The 19,549-nt window shown below is 40.1% G+C and overlaps 3 protein-coding genes across 4 annotated transcripts in view; 2 read left to right on the top strand and 1 right to left on the bottom strand.

The window, feature by feature from the left end:
• Positions 1-1,636, bottom strand: part of LOC109819755 (probable histone-arginine methyltransferase CARM1) — a 28,454-nt gene extending 26,818 nt beyond the window's left edge. Inside the window, exons 1-3 of the mRNA XM_020385634.1 lie at positions 1,235-1,636; positions 1,087-1,155; positions 888-993 (exon numbers count right to left, since the gene is read on the bottom strand). Coding sequence (XP_020241223.1) covers positions 888-993; positions 1,087-1,155; positions 1,235-1,426 — 367 coding nt within the window. The 5' untranslated portion in view covers positions 1,427-1,636. The remainder of the gene's footprint in view (positions 1-887; positions 994-1,086; positions 1,156-1,234) is intronic.
• LOC109820549 (alkylated DNA repair protein alkB homolog 8) lies at positions 5,465-11,392 on the top strand. 2 transcript variants are annotated; one of them, XM_020386707.1, is made up of 5 exons: positions 5,465-5,622; positions 5,738-5,855; positions 8,350-8,381; positions 9,566-9,778; positions 10,422-11,392. In XM_020386707.1, exons 1-5 carry the CDS (start codon positions 5,524-5,526, stop codon positions 10,755-10,757), a joined length of 798 nt encoding a protein of 265 aa, XP_020242296.1. In that variant the 5' UTR covers positions 5,465-5,523; the 3' UTR covers positions 10,758-11,392. The 2 variants fall into 2 exon arrangements, with proteins under 2 accessions (XP_020242296.1, XP_020242297.1); XM_020386708.1 differs by having other exon boundaries at positions 9,566-9,773; positions 10,422-10,583.
• Positions 12,041-13,141, top strand: LOC109821818. The gene is given in 3 exon segments (XM_020387974.1): positions 12,041-12,070; positions 12,330-12,641; positions 12,644-13,141. Coding segments are annotated over 3 exon segments (687 nt in total). The 3' UTR covers positions 12,989-13,141.

The following is a 19,549-nucleotide window of genomic DNA, read 5'->3' as shown; positions in this document are numbered from 1 at the left end:
CTCGAAAGGCGGTACTAGTCGACCTTCTTGTCGAAAACGACTCGCAACGAGCCCACACGTCCAGATACTCGACGCCTCACAAGGTCGACTCGAAAGACGTTACTTCTCGGCGAAGCCAAAAGACGACTTCAACTTCGAGCCTCTCCCACTGACAACGTGTCAGCATCACATTTAATGCATGGCAGACGCATCATACCTCTAGCCACGATAGCCTTCATGACTCATCAGACCACGTAGGCACTGTCATGCTTCCGATCACTTCTCGTTTAATGCTGAAATGATCTCTCCCCAGTCGTCAGCCGACACCTGTAAAGTAAGTACTGACGCAGCCGCCAGCTCACACTTCTTCACCGCCATCCTATGCTCGGCCATAATGACGGTTCTACCCTTATATCATCGGTATAAATAAAGGTACTATTCTAATCTAAAGAGGACTTTTGACTTTTGATTTTTGGACTTTTGCTTCTTCTGCAAATTATACTACATACACAAAAACTAAAACAGCTCTTCACTTTCCCCACTCAAGTTCACCAGCTGACTTGATCGTCGGAAGAACCACGAGGGAACCCGTCTCCGTCCTCTCACGAGTTTCTATATGTGCAGACTTTTCAGGCACTCAGAACCAGATATTCAGGGAAGGAAGCGGCCACTCATCAATTTTATCTCCATCCAACCACGGATATAATTGATTGTGTGATCACTTAACATTAACATGTGTTAACTAAAATTCAAAGTTGGTTTCTAGAGAATGACCGTATTTTAAAGGTGGTTCCCAAGAAAGGGGAAAAACCTTACAAATAACATGAAAGGAATAAAGATACAATCATGATTACTCAGAATAATTAGACAGATAATTTGCGGACAGTATCTGCATATACATCACGTACCCGTATCTTCACCCATTCTTTCCCTCCAATGATTAAATGCTGAATGGAACGCTATACTCTCCTCCTCGGTTTCAAACCCAATCTTAACAGCTCTCGAAAAGGATTTCTGGTTTTGAGAAAAATAGTTAAAGAGGACAAATTTAGAAAATCCAGCATGATTAGCTCTCCAAACAGTTATAATGTTCAGCAACCAAACTACCTCCTTTGATTCATTGCCCTCAGGCCCCTTGCTCACGCACAGCGATTCCAGGGAACTCAGTTTAAAAACCTGGTGAAAAAAAGACCAAATCAAAACCAATCCTTTCACAGGAGAAACAAAACGAGATCATCCACAATCCGCAATCAACCTGCGATGTCTTGAGTCCAATGCGAACGGAAGAACCCTGGCCGCCCGATCCGCGAAACCTCAGCTGCGGAGCACCGGATTCGTCGAAATCGAAGACTCCGGCGAGAGTTGAAGGCGAGGGGATCGAAGGAGAGGACGAGAGATCGGAGACGGAGAGGGATGGGAACTCTTGGCACTTTGGAGCGACCTCCATTGTTCCTCTCGCGCTCTCCTCCTTCTATCTCCTTCGATCGGTGTAGGGGAATGGAGAATTACGGTTAGGGTTAGGGTTTTAGGTTAGGGTTTGGGGTAAGGGTTTAAGAGGGGGGAAGAGAAGCTGCAGCCGCCAACGTGAGGAGTGTTCGGGGTCGTTTGCCCTCTCGTCTTTTTATTTACTTTTTTCCCCCCTGATGATTTCGAGGGGAAAAGAAAAGATTTTGAACCGTTCAGTTAGGGAGAGATAAACTGTGATGAAAAGTGGGGGACAAAAATTCAAAACAGGCCCTTTTGCGATTTTATTCCCAAAAAACGACCCATTTCCCCCTTATTTGTAAAAACCGATCTGGTTTCAGCCTCAAGGCTGAAACCAGGTCGGTTTTTATCAAAAAAATTTCGAAACTTCACGGGAGTTGAACTCCCGTGAAGTTTAGCAATCATTTAATTAAGCTGTTAAACTTCCCGTGAAGTTTCACAGCTCAATTTTTTTTTGAAACTAAGAAACTTCACGGGAGTTCAACTCCCGTGAAGTTTAGCAGCTATTTAATTAAGCTGCTAAACTTCACGGGAGTTGAACTCCCGTGAAGTTTCAGAACTTTTTTTGTAAAAACCGACCTGGTTTCAGCGCTGAGGCTGAAACCAGGGTTTTTTACAAAAAAAGTTTCGAAACTTCACGGGAGTTGAACTCCCGTGAAGTTTAGCAATCATTTAATTAAGCTGTTAAACTTCCCGTGAAGTTTCACAGCTCAATTTTTTTTTGAAACTAAGAAACTTCACGGGAGTTCAACTCCCGTGAAGTTTAGCAGCTATTTAATTAAGCTGCTAAACTTCACGGGAGTTGAACTCCCGTGAAGTTTCAGAACTTTTTTTGTAAAAACCGACCTGTTTTCAGCGCTGAGGCTGAAACCAGGTCGGTTTTTACAAATAAAGAGGAAAGGGGTCGTTTTTTGGGAATAAAATCGCAAATGGGATGGTTTTGAAAATTTGTCCGAAAAGTGGGAGATGAGATTTTCTGAAAGGGGTTCAGATGAGAGATGCAATATTCTGAACTGCTTTTATTTACGTAAGTTTTTTTTTCTTAAGAGGCTTGGTCAATCGGAACTTAAATTTAGAGCGAGAACCTGATTAAAATTTTATGATGTTAGTCCAGTGGAATTAAAATTTAGATAATTTTTTAAGGGGTTAAAATATAAGCTTAGTCTAAAAAGTGACAAATATCATGATAAATAGGTATTTTCGGAGATAATTTTTAAGCGAAAATTTAACTGATTTTTGGATCTATCTCCTCAAAAGCTAAAATATGTCTTTAAAAAAAACTCTCTCTCTCCCCCGTCTCACCATCTCTTTTCTCCTCCTTCCCACCATCTCCTTCATTCTTTTCTCATCCCGATCCTCAACCTGTCATCCTCTCTCCCACTCTCTTTCTATCTTCTTTCTCATATCCTCCTTATTACTTTCACATTTTACTTTTTCTACAGACCCATTTCTTCTTAACTTCTTTTGCTTCTCTCTATTCTTTGTCCATTTTCTCCTTCTTTCTATCTCTTTGTCCTCTCCTTCATCCCTTCTATTGCTTTTCAAGTAGAATGTTTTTGATGCTGAGTCTGAGAAAGAAAGAGGAGGAGATTGAGTTTTTTATGATTGGAGGGCGAAGAGAAAGTAGGTAGAGCAATGGAGGAGAGTGAGAGAGTGAGTGGGAGAGACGAAGAGGAGAAGGCTAGGTATTTTATAGAATGCTTGTTGTTGGGTCTAAGAGAGGAAGAAGGGGAAGTTGGATTTTATTTTATTTTTTTAATGATGAAGAGGGGTGGGCAGAGCGAGGAATGGTGGAAAGGAGAAGGTAAGAATGAAAATAAGAAAGTATGGAGAAGTGGGAGAGAGGAAAGAAAGTTGGGGATTGGAGGAGAAGAAAATGGAGGAGGTGGCATATATTATAATCACTTATTTCTGAATTCTGAGTTCAATTTTTGAATAAAAACTTTTGCAACGTACAGCCTCAAGAAGTGAAATTACTTTACTACCCTTTTATGGACTAAGGGGTTATTTGGTTCGCTTAAAATGCTCGTGGAAACATTTTTCTACGCCTGACACCCCCTCCACGTTGGTTTTTTATTTCCGCTCATTTCTTTGTGCCGCTTTGGTTCGGCCGGGTGGAAGAGGGAAAACTCTGTTGAAATCGCCGCCAGCTCGGATTTTTTTCCTCTCTGATTTCCTTCTCCAACCGAGTAAAATCGAAGAAAACTCTGGCCATGTCGGAATTTTTCTTCCTCGTTGATTTCTTTAGTGAGCTATCGTTACCTCCTTGCTCTCCTCCCGCCAGAAACTCCCGCGGCCTTCTTTGTCCCTGTATTCGAAGAAATCTGGGGGAGGAGGGTCTGATCTTTGCCAACGCTGTTCAGATCTAATCTTTGCCGACGTCGTTGCATGATTGTTTCATGTGTATGCAAATTTCAATTGTGTGCATGGTTTATGGCTCGTTAGTTCTAATTTATACCATGTTAGTTCTAATTTATGTATCGTGAGTTCTAATTTGTACCATGTTAGTTCTATTACGGCTCATGTTAGTTTTAATATATGTCATGTGAGTTCTAATGTATGCCTCGTGAGTTCTAATTTGTACCATGTTTGTTCTAATTTATGTCATGTTAGTTCTAACGCAGCTCATGTTAGTTCTAATTTATGTCATGTGAGTTCTAATTTATGTCACGCGAGTTCTAATTTATACCATGTTAGACCTAATTTATACCATGTTAGTTCTATCGCGGCTCATGTTAGTTCTAATATATGCCATGTGCGTTCTAAATTACGCCTCGTTAGTTCTAATTTGTACTAAGTTAGTTCTAATTTATACCAAGTTAGTTCTAATTTATACCATGTTAGTTCTAATTTATACCAAGTTAGTTCTAATTTGTATCATGTTAGTTCTAATTTGTACAAGTTAGTTCTAATTTATACCATATTAGTTCTAATTTATACCAAGTAGTTCTAATTTATACCATGTTAGTTCTAATTTATATCAAGTTAGTTCTAATTTGTACCATATGTGTTCTAATTTGTACCAAGTTAGTTCTAATTTATACCAAGTTAGTTCCAATTCATACAAAGTTAGTTTTAATTTGTACCAAGTTAATTCTAATTTATACCAAGTTAGTTCTAATTTGTAACATGTGAGTTCTAATTTATACCATGTGAGTTCTAATTTGTACAATGTTAGTTCTAATTTATACCATGTTAATTCTAATTTGTACCATGTGAGTTCTAATTAGTATCATATTAGTTCTAATTTGTACCATGTGAGTCCTAATTTGTATCAAGTTAGTTCTAATTTATACCATATTAGTTCTAATTTATACCATGTGAGTTCTAATTTGTATTAAGTTAGTTCTAATTTGTACAAAGTGAGTTCTAATTTGTATCAAATGAGTTCTAATTTGTACCATGTTAGTTCTAATTTGTACCAAGTGAGTTCTAATTTATACCAAGTTAGTTCTAATTTGTACCAAGTTAGTTCTAATTTATACCATGTTAGTTTTAATTTATACCAAATTAGTTCTATCGCGGCTCATGTTAGTTCTAATATATGTTATGTGAGTTCTAATTTATGCCTCGTTAGTTCTAATTTGTACCATGTTAGTTCTAATTTGTACCATGTTAGTTCTAATTTATGCATTGTGATTTCTAATATATGTCATGTGTGTTCTAATTTATGCCTCATTAGTTCTAATTTGTATAGTGGGGGTAATCTTACCATGGTGACCATAAACACTTTTCCCTACTCACTTTAACACCAACCAAACACAAGAAAAGTGGAAAATATCAAATCAACAAAAGTTTATCTTTTTTTTATGTAAGTCAAACACAAGAAAAATAAATACATTACATTCCTACCATATTTTATGTGCGAACAAAATCAAAATAATTTATTTCTTGAAAAAGTTTAGAAAACTCAAATCAAAACTTAAGTTTCTTTACGTGAAATTGCATTTTCCTATTCTAGAATCCAACCAAACAGGCCAATGACAATGGGTCTCAAATTCTTTCCACTCGTTACTCGAAGAAAAACCAGAGAGAGATAGTGGGAGGAGCGAAAGAGCGATGGATAGCAGCGACGCCGCTCGAAGAAGAGCGCTGGATCAAGCCTTCGGCGAATCCAGCGATGAAGAGGAAGCAAATGACGGCGATGCCCTCGTCTCGGTTTGTTCCCTTTCCTTGTTTCCTTCTCTCATCCCTCTCTCTCTATATATATATATATATATTAGTTATCCCTCTTCCATTGTTTTGATCTAATCCTGATCCAACACAACCTCAGGCGCTGGAGAACAAAAGAGCCAGATGGGAATCGGTCCAAGAGATCGCTGGTCTTTGGATCTGTCGTGATTTCCTCTCAGAAGCCCAGCAGTCTGCGCTTCTCTCTGCAGTCGACGGAGGTAAGGAATTATATGTTAATGGAAGCAAAGTTAAGTTTTTTTCCCCTTTTGGGTCGTGCCCAATAAACCAAATCGATTTGGGCTGTAATCTAACTGGATAAAGTAAGCAAATAGACAAAAATATTTACTAATGCTCGAGAAATTGGGGAGAGTTATAATGGTCTGTTTGGATGGAGGGTAGAGAGTGGAAGGGGAAGAGAAATCTAATTTTAACTTTGTTTGGGAGTTCCATTTAGGAGGGTAGAGGAGGGGGACGAGGGGAAAATAAGAAAGGGGATTCCTTCCCCTTCCTTCCCTTCCCCAAGTCATCTCCCAAACACACAGTTAATGAAGATGTGTGGTTTGGGTCTGTGAAGACATGGAGAAATTACGGTTTTTTGAGGCATATAGTTAGGTCATGGCCCAGGAGATTGTTGAAGTCTAGCATCCCACAGATTGATCCACATACAAACCAACAATCAGAGATTGTTCCGTAATAATCTTCTGTGTAGAGCATGGGCAAGAAGTTGGTTAGAGTAGCAATCATGGAGTAATATTGAACATGATAGAAAAGGAAATTCGATGTAATAATATTTCTCTTATAAGTTGGAAAAACTCATTTGGTTCCTTTCGAATGAAGTTAACTCCCTCTCTGTTCTTCCTCATCTCTTCTTTCTATGTTAATTCTTCCCTCTTTCATCTAATATTTTCTCATCATGTTATGGGTGGGCATGGTGGAGGCAGAGGCCGGGTGAATGCGACTGACGTTTGGTATCAAAGCCAGACACCGATGAGGATACAGATGTTGTTGAATCCAGCTATTGATGAATTCAGGATTTCAAGAATTTGGTGTCCCTATATAACTAATAATTAAAATTTTACAATGGTCCTTGGTGAGTTTCCAAAAAAGTACATGAATGCACCATTAGTATCACCATCGAATACATCCGTAGTGTCACATGAGATGGGTCGAGTTTCTAAGTAGGATTGTGGAGCCAACTGTGTTATGTGATACAGTGATACCACTTTGCTTCATATAGATTTGCCCCTGAATCTCAGCCATAGAAAAGTGGGCGACTTAAAACCACCATTGGGCAGCAAGAACTGGTCTGGAAGGTGATCCGAGAGGATCGATCGCTCTAGCAATTGATGACTGGGATCTCAACCAGATTGATAGTTTGGCAGGAAGATGACTCTAAAGAGGAGCGAGAAGTGCATGTATCTGTGCTAGGAACTCAATCACTATTAGCAATGGCACAAGTTTTGTGGACTTCATTGCTGTAACAACCAACAATGTCCACTACACCCAACTCCATCCCTGTCCTCAACTCAATCCCCAACAAATCTTTCATGATGACCACAGATGCTAGTCCTCCTCTGAAATGTCAACCCATTTTCCCCTTGTTCACTGGAGAAAATGTTCATCGTTGGTTTTATTGTGTAGTGCCAACTCTTGGACTTCTACGACATGCCAAACGAGCAAAACCTCTAAGCATGCTGCTCTGTTCCTTGATGAAGCCTTCTTACAGTGATTTGCATGGCTCAAGAAATGTCATCGGCGGACTCTGGAGTGGCTTGAGGTCAAAAAGTCATTGCTCAATCGGTTTGGTACCTCTGAAAATTTTAATTACCTGGGGGCCTTGTCCAAGTATACAACAAGTTAGACCACTCTAATAGTATCACACACAAATTGAAAATTGTCTAATTTTGTTGAGTTTTTGGTAAGTTGTTTTATTAGTGTGCTTAAATAGGAGACAAGATTTGATGGAATGTTGGAGGAGCCTGAGTCTTTGGAGTCGACCTATAAGGTTTCTAGAATTTTTGAAATGCCTAACTTCTGCCGACCATATGCCCACCCATCAACTAATGGGAAAATATTAGGAAAAAAGGGAAGAGGAAGAGAGGAGATGAGGAAGAACAAGGAGGGATAGAATAACAGTAAACTTAATTCACGAGGAATCAAATAAGCTTTCATGCATTATAAAAAAGTATTGTTATATTAAATTTCTCTCTCCACTCATGTTCACAATTGCTCTACAATTGTTGCTCTAGCCAACTTCTGGTCCATGTTTTGCTACAGAAGATTGTTAAGGAACCACCTATGATTGTCGGCTGATCCGTGTATTCATACGTGGGTTGTTGGGCTTAATAACCTCATCGACCATGGTCTGACAACATCACATCAAGTATGTCGCCCTATTTCTTGACGAAGTCCCATTGCAGCAGTTTCACTGGCTCAATAAATGTCGAGGGCAGACTCTGGAGTGAGCTGACTTCGGAAGGGCATTAATGAGTCGGTTACAATGAACTAAACAGTGATAGCTTGCTCTCAAGATTTAATTATAAAATATGCTCCTATCTTTATCTGCCAGTCTACTTTCTGTGTGTGTGTGTGTGTGTGTTTATTGGGTGAGAATGGTCTAGATTTTGTGTTTAACTTCGACTCAGTCTATTCTGGGACTTGTGAGGAGTTGTTAGATTTCACTTTTTTTTTCTTTTTCTTTTCTTGGTGCAGAACGATGGTTCAGTGGAAGTTTTCATAATCAGGTGCCTCTCTAATATTTCTTCGTTTCCTTTTAAATTGTTGATGAACTTTTCTTTATACTTCATACAACTGCATAAAATCTTCTTTTCTTTTAATCTGAAAACTTGTTCACTTGAATCTTAGCAAACATTTAATCGATCCTCATTTGTAGTCGACTGTCAACCTGCTAATCACTCTTGTGTAAATCTATAGAATACTTGAGGGATGAAGAGAGTCATCTTGCTTTAAGTTTTTTCCTTTTGTACTTAATTAAATTCCATTTATCTGTGTGAACATTTGTGCATCCTCTTCTGCCTATTTGGTTCATTCTAACAGCCTTTGCCAGTTGAAGGTTATTTTAGTGGTGCTTTTTTATTTGGTGTTGTTTGACATCAAATAAAATTACTTATTGATGCCGTTTCTTACTTCTCTTGGTTGGAGCCTTTGGTTCTGCCCATGCTGTTTCCATTATTGTGGAAAATTCAACCACAAGATCCTTTATTATATTTGACGGGTTTTTTCAATATTGGTCTTTTAAAACTTTAATATTTTGGAACTAGTCATTCAAAACATTAAAATTGTTATTTAGGTCCTCAAATCCTATTAGTCATTTCAACTTTATCTTGCAGTTAGGTACCATTTTGATTTGGGAGAAACATTTCTGTTAGCTTACTTTTCATGGATTTCCAGTTACACCCCTCTATTTATAAGCTACTTCAAACCAATTGACCTTTCTTCCCAATGGTTATGTCTCCCCCGAACCAGTTCATCATGTGTAATTAACAACTGACTAACTCAAACCGAATAAGCAATTTAGTTGGTACAACCAACAGATGGACTAGTTTGAAATCACTAGAAGGAGCAATTTGAGGGACTAATTTCCAAATACAGAATTAAGGGACTAAGCAGTGATATAAGTTTTTTTCCTTCCCAATGTTATTCAAGTACTCAGAAAACTTTTTAAGCATATTGATCTGTCATGGTTCCACTTTTCTAAGGCATCTGTATCTTTAGTTATATGTTATAGGTTCTCCATTAACCATACTTGCCGCTCACTACCTTGAAATATCTTAAGGAGACCTCATATTTATCAAAATTTCTCCCCCATCAATGGCAATTTAGACATCATAGGTGCTGATTGTTTGTGTTTGCTGTTCTTTTTTATTTATGGACTTACCATCATTGTTTGAAATTTTTTACTTATCAGGCTATGAGATTTGGGGATCTTCCAGAATGGGCAACTGAACTGGCTAGATTAGTTCGCAAAGCCGTGTGTTTTGGTGAATCATCATTGAAAGGAGACAAGGATTTGGTTGTTGAAGATCAATGTATGGAAGAACCTTGTCCCTTGCCTTTTGATCTCTTGTGGAGGGAACCGCTGTTTGACCAGCTTATTGTAAATGTATACAAACCAGGTGAGGTATGTTTAATTAATACATTAGGTGTGTGATTAACACATTTGATGTTTACTTAATTCTTCAAAAGAGTTAACCACTGAAATTTCACACTTCCAAGTCATTTCAAACAGCTATGCGAACAAAATCTTGTGAAATGTGTTTTATTTGTTATGTCAGTTATTAACCAACTGTTTTTCTTCAACGTCCAAGGGAGGCCTTGTTATATGATGCATAAAACAAATAAGTGGTTGCTATGTGTATGTTTAAGCTCATTCCTTAACTTTGGGTATCAGTTTGTCTCATAATTAGTTTCTGATATTATGCTGATGTTTGCATAACTTGCACATTATTATGACCTGTTAATTTCCTGTCGTTTTCAGTTTTCTTTCACGGTTTTTGAATCACAAGAGCAGTTCAGTTTCGGAGTTTCCTCTCAAACTGGGCTGGCCAGGAACAGAGGTCTATATTCAGGCTACCATAGGTTTACTGAATGATTTCACAGAAAATTTTCATTACCGGCAGCCAGTTTAATTCCAATCCTTCGAACTTATTCACAGTTAAATGAGTTGTCCATAGAACATAACTGGTCAATTGTTTATATTTATACCATCTTCTCATAGAAAATACTACCTACCCTTTTTCACATTCCTTTCCCATCTTTATTAGGGGATATGTGCACATGTGGATTTGATGCGTTTTGAGGACGGAATTGCAATAATCTCCATGGAATCTACATGTGTGATGCATTTTTCTCACTCCAAACACGTACTCAACCCTGCTGGAAACCAAGAAGAAGATGCAGGAGAGGGTTCATACACAAGGATTCCCGTGCTCTTGAACCCGGGCTCTCTAATCCTCATGTCTGGTGAAGCTCGGTATCTTTGGAAGCACGAGATAAATCGGAAGCCTGGATTTCAAATTTGGGAAGGGAAGGAAATCGATCAACAGAGGAGGACATCAGTGACACTGAGAAAACTCTGCTCGTCACCACACCAAAACTGAAGAATGTATATATGGGATTTGGATCCTCTCGACTATCGACTATCAAAAGTAAGGGGGAGCACTACTTTTAATCACAATCATCTGTTACTATTGGAAAATTATGATCTGTCTTGAGTGAACTTGGAAAGAAGTGCAAGATTGCAAATCACAGGAGACTATCACTTTTGACTACCAAAAGTAGCGGGGAAATCACTGCTTTTAGTCGCAATCAACTGTTATAAATTGGACAATTATGATCTGTCTTGAGTGAAACTGGAAAGAGGTACAAGGTTGCAAATTACGGGAGACTATCAAAGTTGCGGTTAGAGCGAGCCTCGTCACTGTTTTTGGCAGTAGAGAGGATCGAATTCACTGTCTCTATGTTGATATCCTTAACAGCACGTTGGCAATCTGCTAATGTCAAGGGACTACGTATCCGATAATTTTTTGTAGTTGAGTTACCCTAGGTTTCCAAATACCCTGAGAAACAAACGAACTATTCAGCAACACGCATTTACATTATGCAAAGTATTCATGTAAGCGTGTAAGATTTATGAGCAACAAAATGTACTTGGGAGTTTTGCAGATACTGAACCTGTGGATTTATTGTTTTGATTGAACTTCATGTCCTTTTGGGAGACTGGTGTTGTAGTAAATTGTTTGGAAGTTGAATCTTTTTAATAACAAAATAAGAATATTTTCTTATGTCTTAGTTGTAGTTAATAGTTACAATGACGTGGATAAAAGAAAGTCAGAATCTTTTTAACAACATAGATTTGTTATTACCCTTGCTTCTTTCAACCAAAAAAAAAATTTCCCCTCTTATTTTAAGGATTACTAATTGAATTATGATCAGTCTAAGAAATTTGTTCTATTTATAGTTGGATATCTTCATTAAGACTTATCATTCCTCAGCTAATTGATTAGGACTCTTCATCCTTAAAAATCATTATGGATAAGGGGAGGGGTTATCTACAATTTATCCATTTGTTAATTGTGCTTAGTCCCACGTTATTTACACACAAACTGTAAAATATTTACTTTCAAAAACATTTGTAAAAGGCATTATTAAATTTAAATTTATTTCTACTCAGAAGTCATAGTCCACTCCACAAGTTAACTATCTGCATCCGGTCTCCAGTGTGGCTGTAGTAGAAACCTGCGCCCAGAGACAACGCCCGCCCGCTAAACTATTCGCGTCTCGCTACCCGGTTTCACACAACCCACATGCTCCCCCCAACTTCAATAAACCACCGCCACTCCCCACGTTAGCCCCCCAATCCCTTAACCCTACGCGCCCCTCCATGCTCTCAAGCCGGCGCTGGACCATCTCGGTATCCTCGCGCCTGCGTCCGTCCTTCTCCGATTTCCTCGCGTCCGGCGTCCACCTCAGCCGCAACAGACTCTTCTTCACTGCCTCCCCTCTTCATCTCCCATCGCGCGTTCGTCCCACGTGTCCCCCCTACCTCCCCTCCCTCCCCCCTCTCGAGCCGCCGCGTTCCGCCCCAATCCCCTCTCTTGCCTCTCCTCCCTCCACCCTCCAACCGCCACGCGTGCGGTCTCCACCGCTATCTCCCCGCGTCGATACCCTAGATTCTACAACGGCTCCTCCGCCCGTCGACGGCTAGCTCCCAGTGCCGCCTCTTCACTCTCTCTCTCCTCTCCCTACTCCTCGACCCAGCCGCCGTCGATGACGTCAGATCTGACCTCTTCAAACGGCACAGCGACTACCAGATCCAGATCCACGATCGATCCATCAAGATCGATTTCGTCTGGTCTCCGTTCGAGTCGAACATCTCGTCCTTCATCAGATCGATCGAAGGTTCGGCCTCGAGCTCTCCCGACGTGATCGTCGCCGGATCGGGGCTCTGGCACATGCTGCACGTGACTGACCCCGCCGATTATGTGGCGGGAAATTGAGTGAAATCAAGAAGGAAGCTAGCAAGGCTGGGGTTTTGGAGCACGCGTTCTGGTTAGGGTTGCCGGAGCTCGTGGAGACGATGCTGAACACCGAGGAGAAGAGATTAAACATGAATAGAACAATGCAAGAGAGTTATCGCGCCGAGTTGGGTAAAAGTGGGATGTTGAAGAGGGATGGAGGCCAATTCTTGCTAATTGATGTGGGTTTTTTGAGTAGAGAGTGCGGCGCGATGTGTACAGAAGATGGGATGCATTATGATCAGAGAGTCTATGACTCGGCGGTGCAGATTATGCTCAATGCGCTGCTCATCGAATCGCAGCAGAGGGTCTGAAAAGGTACTCTCTGTATTAGATTGTATTATGTGAATTTTTTTGGTCTAATCTGATTGTTTATCGCGGAAAATAAAGTATAATGAAGTGAGTTGATTGATATAGTGCCGGAAAAAAAAAGAAGAAAAGATTGTAGTTTGTACATTTTTTATGGATTTTGTATCTGACCGGTTGTTTATAGAATTCGTTATAAACATAACAACCTTTGATATGTATTGTGTCTGTAGAACTATTTGGACGTGTAACTAATAAAATCACAAGTAATGAACTCATGTGGAGTGAACTTTGGTCCTCCAATATTTGCTGCTTAATGCGTTGATATGGCGAAAGTAATACGATTCGTTGGTAGTTCCTCCCTTGACTTCATCAGGAAGTTTTACCTTAGCCGTTCGCCTTCCCAAACCGGAGGAAACATATGCAAAAAGGGGTAGAAGTCTTAGATAGAAGAGCATGTTGTTAGGTTGGAGGTAATTGAATTAGTTGTAGACACTTGCACTCTTTTTACCCTGTGTTTATATATTAATGGACTATTCTGTAGAAATTAAAGAGTCAAGGCTAGTCTTTGCAGTGCCAAAAGTGTATGTTGAATTAAAATTTTAGCACTGGTCCAATCTTTGCATATTATTCTATTATTATTAAAGATAGCATTTAGACCCGTGCAAATCACGGTTTCTAAAAGATTTTCTGCAAATATTAAACATGTTATCAAAATAAAGTATTCTGCTTTAGATATGAAGTATTTGAGTGCTATTTCTTTTTTTTTTATTCGTTTAGATATTCGATCAAGTTTGATTCAATAGTTCATTTAGTACTAAACAAATAATTTTTAGTGTTTGGCTTATAAATGAATAGAATTTAACCAAATGTTTGTTTGATTCGGTACTTCATTTAACCAAAGGGATGGATATTTGTATGTTTGTATACATCTAAATCTCCACTTGCTCTTCTTTCCTCTGTCACCTCTTCTTTCAATATTCCTTCTCTTGCTCCAAATCCACTTGGAAATCTAAAGTCTCTTTGAAGTAGATACTACAACCTGTTGGTTTTCTTCTTAAATTCGTGTTGCAAGAAACTTGTGGCACATGTTTTATGCTGCACTCTTGAACTTCGACTGATCCCTATGCTATGGATTCTGTCTGTTCCTTTCCACTTCCAAAACAGCCAACCCCAATCCGAGATTGTTGACAAAGCGATAAATTATTGTTTCTGCCTTCGCATATATCTCATAGAGTATTGCTGAGAGCACCAGAACAACGGTAAGCTCAGAGGAGAAGAGTGAGGAGAATGGAACGAGGCGCACGAAGGTTACTTCGTACTGGAGCGTCATACTGCCACATGTGGGATTGTTGAGTAGGAAGTTTTGTGTTACTTTAAGTTGCAGGTATATCCGTTGCATTCAGATCAAGTTGCCAACAAGTTCGATTTGATTGCTGGATCTCTCAAGATGAATTCTTGCATTTAATTTGATTCTTAGTGGTTCTATCAAAAAGAAAAGAAAAAAATTATTCTTATTAGCGGTTTGTATTTCAGATCTTGTTTATAGCACTCTGACGGTTGAGATTACGCAGATACGGGTCATGCCATCAAATTCCAGTTTTATTTGCAATTGCGGATTTTTAATACATATAACTATTAGGTGCATCCTGATTACAGAAGAACCAGAATCTGATCTTACAATTCGACGTTTAGATTCATCTACTTAAAATTTACACCTTATATTTCCTGAAAAATACAAAAAATTGTTGTCACTAGTTCCCAGGACCTTGTGAACCAGAATCAGTATATGTAAACCCATCACAAGCTTTGAGAAAAGTGTGACACCTTCGTTTTGACAGTCTTAAGGTTTGCTGCTTGACCCAAAAATATTTCGATGAACATCTCAATCGGGTGTATACATATGATCATTGGAGGTATACTTGGATTTATTTTCTGAAGCATAAGAATGAGGTATTTGAGACATTTAAGAAGTGGAAGGCGATGATTGAGAACAGGACAAGAAAGAAATTGAAGACATTGAGATCTGACAACGGTACAGAGTATACAGATGGTGCCTTTAAGGAGTTCTGTGATCAGGAGGGGATTGTCAGACACTGGATAGTTAGATCTATACCACAGTAAAATGAGATCGCGGAGAGACTGAACCGAACATTGCGAGAGAAAACAGTGAGTATGCGATCATATGCTGGTTTGGGCAAAGAATGGTGGGCAGAGTCAATTGCTACAGCTTGCTATATTGTGAATCGATCTTCACATTCTACACTGGATGGTGATACACCCTATCGGGTGTGGTCAGGGGAGCATGCAAATTATGAGAAACTCCGAATCTTCGGGTGTACCACCTACTATCACGTCAACGAGGGAAAGCTTGACGCGAGGGCCAAGAAGAAAATTTTCTTGGGATATGCAAATGGTGTAAAAGGCTATTGCCTTTGGTGTACAGAAGATTCAAAGTTAGTGATCAGCAGAGACGTTACCTTTGATGAGAAGTCCATGATTGCTAGGATGCCCAAGGATGATGGTGCTGAGATTATTGGGAATTCTAAGTTCCAGGTTATTGAGATAGAACCTAAAGACCAACCAGGTTCTAGTCGTGTTCAAGTGGGAAATCAGGTAGATGATGAGCTTGAGCAGGAGGAGGTTCAGCATGAGAATACACAGGCACTACAACAACAGCAGCTCGAGGATATCTTGGCTTTCACTAGGCCAAGGCGAGCATACAAGCAGGTACAGAAGCTGGGGGCTAATCAACCCCTGAAGCATTATGGGCAGGTTAATTTGGTTGAGTACGCACTATCGGTGGAGGAATATGACCCGGTCTCCTTCAAGAAAGCTATTAGGGATAGAGATAGCGAGAGTTGGTTGGCTGCGATGGAGGAGGAGATGAAATCACTCCAGAAGAACCAAACATGGGAGGTGATCACATTGCCCGTAGGAAAGAAAGCTATAGGTTGTAAGTGACTGTATAAAAGAAAGGAAGATCATTCCGAGCTCGGCGGAATAAGGTACAAGGCTAGACTAGTGGCTAAGGGGTTTGCACAAAGAGAGGGTGTGAATTATAATGAGATCTTTTCTCCGGTGGTGAAACACATTTCTATTCGGGTGCTATTGAGTATTATTGCTCATGGTGATCTTGAGCTGGAACAACTCGATGTCAAAACGGCCTTCTTGAATCGAGACTTGGAGAAGGAAATCTATATGCATCAGCCTGAGGGTTACAAGGTTGAGGATAAGGAGAATCATGTATGTCGCTTGAGGAAATCACTTTATGGATTGAAACAATCTCCTCGGCAGTGGTACAAGCGATTTGACTCCTTCATGCTAATGCATGGGTTCTCCAGAAGCGAGTATGACTGTTGCATCTATATTCGGAAGCTTCGTGAAGGTGATTATATTTATCTCCTTTTGTATGTGGATGACATGCTTATTGCTTCAAAAAGCAGGGTGGAGATAGATAGACTGAAATCTCAACTTGATAAAGAGTTCGAGATGAAGGACATGAGCGTTGCTAAGAAATATTGGGTATGGAGATTAGAAGAGAGTGAGAGAATCAGCGATTGTTCTTGAGTCAGAAGGGCTACATAGAGCGGGTGATCGTAAGATTTGGGATGCAAAGTGCTAAGTCAGTGGTGACTCCATTGGTCCCACATTTCAGGTTCTCGGGTAAACAATCTCCCACTACAGCGGAAGAGAAGACACACATGGAACGTGTTCCTTATGCTAGTACAGTTGGCAGTTTGATGTACGTCATGGTGTGTACACGTTCAGATATTTCACAGGTGGTTGGTGTGATTAGCAGATTCATAACAAATCCGGGAAAGGCGCACTGGGAAGCGGTGAAATGGGTTCTGAGGTACTTGAAAGATACCGCGAATACGGTTTGTGTTTTGGTGAAGATACCTGTCAGATTGATGGGTTTGTGGACTCAGATTATGCGGGCGATCTAGATAGACGACAATCTACTACCGGTTATGTATTCAACATACATGGGGCTTCAGTTAATTGACGATCGATGTTACAGGCTACAATGATACTTTCTACTACAGAAGCTGAGTACATGGTCATGGCTGAAAGAGTGAAGGAAGCATTGTGGTTGTGGGGTCTTCTAGATGATTTGGGGATTGAGCAGGATAATGTGAACTTGTGGTGCGATAGGCAGAGTACGGTTCATTTGGCTAAGAATCAAGTTCATCATGCTCGTACCAAGCATATCGACGTCATGTATCATTTTGTGCGGGATGTCATAGAGGAAGGTAGGGCTGAGCATGGTTCGGTCCAAACCGAAAAAACCGACCGAACCGACCCGAACCGACCCGGAAAAATCGGTTTTATGAGTAGGGCGGTTCGGGTCGGTTTGAAAATTTTTCGACCCGAACCGACCCGAACCGACCGAATATAGTGCAATACTACCCATTCTGATCTCAAACCCTACTCGACCCGTCCCTAAAGAGTCAAAGACTCAAACCCTAAACTCATTTTCTGAATCATTATGGGTTGAAAACAATATCATTATATCAGTGTTTAATGCTTCATAATCTCCTACTTTGTTGATATCTTTTTTTTCTTTAACATAGTTTGTTGTTTGATAAGAAATTTGATGAAGTTAGAACCGAACAAACCGAACCGAACCGTACCGAACCGACTTGCAACATTTCGGTTCGGTTTTGAATTATAGGCAGTTCGGTTTGGTTGTTCAAATTTTGGTAAAAACCGAACCGAACCGACCGTTGCACACCCCTAGAGGAAGGTGATATTTCTCTCATGAATGTGCACACAAAGGAAAACCCAGTAGACATGCTAACCAATGTGGTCACATGTAGCAAGTTTCAGCATTGCTTGGACTTGCTTAATATCAGTCTGTGTTGATCTGCCCAAAAGGGCAATAGCAGAACTACGATTAGCTTGATCCCGGTGGAGAGTACGTAGGACTGAGCATGGTTCGGTCCAAACTGAAAAAACCGACCGAACCAAATCGAAATTAATAGTTCGGTTCGGTTTTATGAGTAAGGCGGTTCAGGTCGGGTTGAAACCGACCCGAACAGACCGAACTCTTCAAAACCCCTATTCAGTTCTGAATCTCACTCAACCCGACCCGTCCCCATTCCCCAAATACTCATCTCAAACCCTAAACCCCCATTCCCTTTCCCCCTTTCCCACTCCCTGCCGCCGCTCCTCAGACCTCAGCCTTCTCTCTCACTTCCTCAGTCTCTCTCTCACTCCGCCGCGCTCCGCAAGCGCTCCGCATTCTTCTACATCTCAGCCTTCCTTCTCATTCAAGCATCCTTCTCATAAAATGATTCTAGAGGCAACACCAGATAATGATATTGGGAGATTCATTGCTGCTACTTTGGCAGCAATCCTGAAAATGTCACCAATTGCTTTTGATAAGGTTTTCAATGACAAGATCCAGGTACACTTTTTCTGGGTGTAAGTTTAGGCTTAATGTGGTTTCTACATTTGCTGGTCACTCATCTAGCTTTTTGCTGATGCTGCTTCTGTTTACAGGATAATTATGTATTAGTTTACTTATCAAATCTCATCAGGACACAATTTAGATGCTGCTTCTGTTTACAGGATAATTATGTATTAGTTTACTTATCAAATCTCATCAGGACACAATTTAACATAGCAGAGAAGTTGAACACCGCTGCTCAGATCTTGTAATTTCTCTACTATTTTTGTGTCCGGGCTTCCATTTTGATGATTTTGCAGCGGCTTTGTTATTTCTCCTTGTATTTTCCTTTGGCTATCATCAAATTGGGATTTGCATGGAGATAGGAACCTGAAGTTATTTGATGACGGTTGTTTAGTTGTTTCTCTTTGGACGATGTTGATGATCTTTCTCAACTTTGTTAATGTAATTCGTTCTGGAATTTGTACTTGGAAACCTGTTTTTGTTTGCTGAAGGGAAAAAAACTTGGTTATTGCATTACTGGATGTACTCTGATGTGTATGTCATATAGGATGCCTGAGCAAATTTAATCTTGTAACTGGTCAAGTCTGTGTTGTTAATTGTTTGGTCATGCACTTCACGGGATGGGCTTTTTAGTTATTGGTAATGCATGATCCTAAGTGCCAACAGTGTTTTGCTTCATAATTTCATATTATGGGTTGAAAACAATATCATTATATTAGTGTTTAATGCTTTATAATCTCCTACTTGTTGATATTTTTTTCTTTAACACAGTTTGTTGTTTGATAACAAGTTTGATGAAGTTAAAACCGAACAAACTGAACCAAACCGTACCGAATTGATTTGCAACGGTTCGGTTCGGTTTTGAATTATAGGCGGTTTGGTTCGGTTGTTCAAATTTTGGTAAGAACCGAACCGAACGTTACACGCCCCTAAGGGTACGTAGGAAGCCGCGATATAGTGGCACAGCTGGTTTGGTCTGGTTTTGGCTTGGTTTGGTGTTCTCGGTGTTCTTCTGATGTTCGTCCAAAATTTGAGGTTTATCAAATGATGGACGATGTGGAGAATTGAAGAATGATGGCAAACACGCTTGAAGAAGAACGACGACAGCAACCTCGACGACGACGACAACCTCGGCGGCAACAGCGGACAG

Source organism: Asparagus officinalis, chromosome 8 (genome assembly GCF_001876935.1).
Source record: "Asparagus officinalis chromosome 8, Aspof.V1, whole genome shotgun sequence".
In the NCBI taxonomy this organism is placed as follows: domain Eukaryota; kingdom Viridiplantae; phylum Streptophyta; class Magnoliopsida; order Asparagales; family Asparagaceae; genus Asparagus; species Asparagus officinalis.
The sequence above is the reverse complement of the archived record's forward strand: the minus strand, read 5'-3'. Positions and strand labels throughout refer to the sequence as shown.

Coding starts and splice junctions, on each gene's coding strand:
- LOC109820549 (XM_020386707.1), top strand. CDS start 5,524: ATGGATAGCAGCGACGCCGCTCGAAGAAGAGCGCTGGATCAAGCCTTC. Junction 5,856..8,349: donor TCTCTCTGCAGTCGACGGAG/GTAAGGAATTAT, acceptor TTCTTGGTGCAG/AACGATGGTTCAGTGGAAGT. Junction 8,382..9,565: donor GTGGAAGTTTTCATAATCAG/GTGCCTCTCTAA, acceptor TTTACTTATCAG/GCTATGAGATTTGGGGATCT.